This window comes from Nanorana parkeri, unplaced genomic scaffold (assembly GCF_000935625.1).
Source record: "Nanorana parkeri isolate BGI_ZX_2015 unplaced genomic scaffold, ASM93562v1 scaffold3445, whole genome shotgun sequence".
Taxonomy (NCBI): Eukaryota; Metazoa; Chordata; class Amphibia; order Anura; family Dicroglossidae; genus Nanorana; species Nanorana parkeri.
This window is the reverse complement of record NW_017309713.1, coordinates 7,897-11,289: the sequence shown is the minus strand read 5'-3', so window position 1 is coordinate 11,289 and position 3,393 is coordinate 7,897. Positions and strand designations below refer to the sequence as shown.

General features: G+C 53.9%; 1 protein-coding gene across 1 annotated transcript in view; it reads right to left on the bottom strand.

Annotated features, from left to right (window-relative positions):
• Window positions 1-6: 6 nt before the first annotated feature.
• LAMTOR1 (late endosomal/lysosomal adaptor, MAPK and MTOR activator 1) overlaps window positions 7-3,393 on the bottom strand; it is a 7,804-nt gene continuing 4,417 nt past the window's right edge. The window contains exons 4-5 of the mRNA XM_018574988.1: window positions 216-342; window positions 7-131 (exon numbers count right to left, since the gene is read on the bottom strand). Coding sequence (XP_018430490.1) covers window positions 39-131; window positions 216-342 — 220 coding nt within the window. The 3' untranslated portion in view covers window positions 7-38. The remainder of the gene's footprint in view (window positions 132-215; window positions 343-3,393) is intronic.

Here is a 3,393-nt window from a genome sequence, read left to right as displayed (position 1 = left end):
GGGGTGGGGATGAGAGAAGAGTGAGGAGTGTGCCGGGATTACGGAATCCCAAACTGTACAACAAGGTCCTCCTTGGCGTCCACGCGGATCTGGGAAAGTGCACTGAAGGCGTACGCCGCGATCTTTGAAACCTGCAAAGATAACAAAAACATTATAATACATGTAATAGAATCGGGAACACAATCCCCCCCCCCTTGCGGCCCCGGCCCTCTTACCTGCTGGATATCTGCATAAGGAACGGGGTCGCTGGCGAGTATTTGGTGTGGCTGGGCAGTGAGCGAGGGCAGAGGGGGAACCTTCTTCCAGTGCGTTAGGTTACTACTGAGCTTCGCTAGACGTGTGCTGCAGAGACAGAGAAGACACGCATGACTACAGACTGAACAGTAACCATGGAGACACCGCAACACATCCAACACTACTGGTGAGGCCCACACCAAGCCCCTCCTTGTGCCACTGCCTCACCTCCTACAGATTACTAGTACCAAGCCCCTCCCTTCCTGTGCCATTGCCCAGCCTCCTTCAATTACTGGTAAAGCCCACACCAAGCCCCTCCTTGTGCCACTACCCCGCCTCCTACAGACTACTGGTAAGGACCACGCCAAGCCCCTCCTTGTGCCACTGCCCCACCTCCTAGACTACTGGTAAGGACCACGCCAAGCCCCTCCTTGTGCCACTGCCCCGCCTTCTACAGACTGCCCGTAAGGCCCACATCAAACCCCTCCTTTTTAAAGATTACCGATAGCAAGCCCCTCCCTTCCTGTGCCACTGCCCCGCCTTCTACAGACTGCCGGTAAGGCCCACACCAGGCCCCTCCTTGTGCCACTGCCCCGCCTCCTTCAGATTACTTGCTAGGTCCACACAAAGCACCTCCTTCCTTTATCTGTCTCGCCCACCAATGACTACAATAGGTGACATTAGGCCGGGGGTCTCTCTTGCTCAGCCGCTGGCGACGCTACATGAATCCTCTACACTGCGAGCACAATTATCAGGCTAGCGAGTATTCTGACCAAATCACCATTTTTATGCATATTGTCCAATTCCGAGCGGTATAAACTTGAAGGCTTATTGGATGTCAGCCTATCAGGTGACATGTATTTGTGTAATGAGGGGGTGTGGCCTTAGTAGATCATTGCCCAATATCAAGGTGCGTAGAATAATTCGGCAGCTTCTTTTCCTCGGGAGGCAAAATGGGCCAAAAAAAAAGAGATTTAAGGCCCCATTCACACAGGGATCGGCCGGCACGTACAGCTCCGTGCACGGCCGTACCAAGCAGCTCCCGGGAAGGACAGGTGCTGCGTGTGATTAGAACGCAGCCCCCCCCGTCCTTCTCTATGGGGCTACGCGGCCGTACGCCCCCCTACGCTCACCTCATTTGCAGGTCCGTGGGGGTGCGGGTGAGCGTGTTCATACGCCGCCGGAATGGAACATGTATGCGTCCTGGCCAGAAAACCCGCACCCCTACGGACCTGTGGTCCACAGATCACACAAGAGGAGGAGGAGGATTATGTCAGCCGTGGGGGCATTGAAGGTGAGGATGACAAAAGGCATTCTTCAAGTCACCAGAAACCCAAGGATTAGTATGTGGCTGGGAGCAGGTAGTGCACGATAGTGTCATCCTCAGTGACCCTGAAGACTTAGAATCTAATGCCTCCTCCAACTTATGCTGCATGGGCTCCCTTATCTTGCAAAGCCTGCTAAACGACCCCAGTATTCGTGGGATCATTACTGGTTGGCAATACTTTTTCATCCGCGCCACAAGTGTAAGGTTGCAGAGCTCATCCTGATCTCACAGAGGGAGCACAGGATGAAACAACTGGAGGACGCTCTGAAGAGAAACCTGTGTAACACCATTCCAGACACTGGCAATTTTTTCAGTCGTCAGCGCCCGGGGATGTTAACTTTAGGCACCCATTGCCAGCGTCTTCATCATATAGTGCAGGATTACCTAGGGGTAAGAGCAGACCTGGATAGCTTTCCAGCAGACGGTCCACTGGCTTACTGGGTCTTGAGAATGGATCACTGGCCAGAACTTAGCCAATATGCCATGGAGCTACTGGGTTCCCCTGCATCCAGCGTGCTTTCCGAACGGACATTCAGTGCTGCTGGAGGTTTTGTGACAGACAAAAGAGTGCATCTGTCCACAGACTCCTTTGACCGGCTGCCATGTATAAAAATGAATCACTCCTGGATCAGCAGCAGCTATCAATCCCCTGGTGCTGATGCCACCAAATAGATCGTGGATCTAAGGATTCGGAAGACTTTGCGGGCGATTATTACGCCGTCTTAAAGTAATGTTCTCGGTGTCGTGCACCACCAACGACCAAGACACAATTTTTCCACACCCGCATGTGGCATATTATTTGAGTTCTGCACTCTTCCAGAATAACTCTGAAGGGTTACGGTGTGAAGGCACTTGCCGACACTAAAGGCCCAATATTTGAGTGCACTGACCTGTGTGCCGAATGCATATCATTTGAATATTTGACCACAGGGTCCAATCCTGCACTCTTCCAGAATAACTCTGAAGGGTTACAGTGTGAAGGCACTTGCCGTCACTAAGGCCCCATTCACACACGAATCGGCCTGCACATACAGCTCCGTACTGCGTGTTGGGCCGTACCAAGCAGCTGCCGGGAAGGACAGGTGCTCCGTGTGATTAGTACGCAGCCCCCGTCCTTCTCTATGGTGCTACGCAGCCGTACGCCCCCCTACGCTGGCCGGGTGAGTGTATTCATACACCGCCGGAATTTATTCTGTATGCGTCCCGGCCAGAAAACCCACACCCCTACGGACCTCCAGTTGAGGTGAGCGTAGGGGGGCGTACGGCCGCGTAGCCCCATAGAGAAGTACTAATCACACGCAGCACCTGTCCTTCCCGGCAGCTACTTGGTACGGCCCCGCACGCAGCACGGAGCTGTACGTGCCGGCCGATTCGTGTGTGAATGGGGCCTAAGTGACTCTAAAAAGACAAAAAATTGTACAAAGTCTTTCAGAGGGACGCAGCGCTCAGATATTGGGGCGCGATCAAAGAACCCTCAAACGTTTCGATGCAAATGGTCACCAGGGTGGCAAGAAACGTGATGAGAAAGAAAGACGCCAAAGATTTGAGAAGAATGAAACGTGAAGCTCCCAGGAAGCCGTCACCCCCCAGTGCCGTCACCTACCTGGAGGGCCCAGAGACACGGCCGAGGTGAGGAAACCCGAACACCACGGAACCAACGTCAGGACCGGGCCAGGAAATATCTGAAGACGGATCTTACAAAGGTTTCATGGACGGAGGAGGAGATGAGGGAGTCTGGACGGAGCAGATGGACGGGCCCCGTGGTGGCTGGATCAGTAACGGGCACAGAGCGCCACTTCCACTCAGACGCCAGCAAGGTGGAGGGGGGGGGT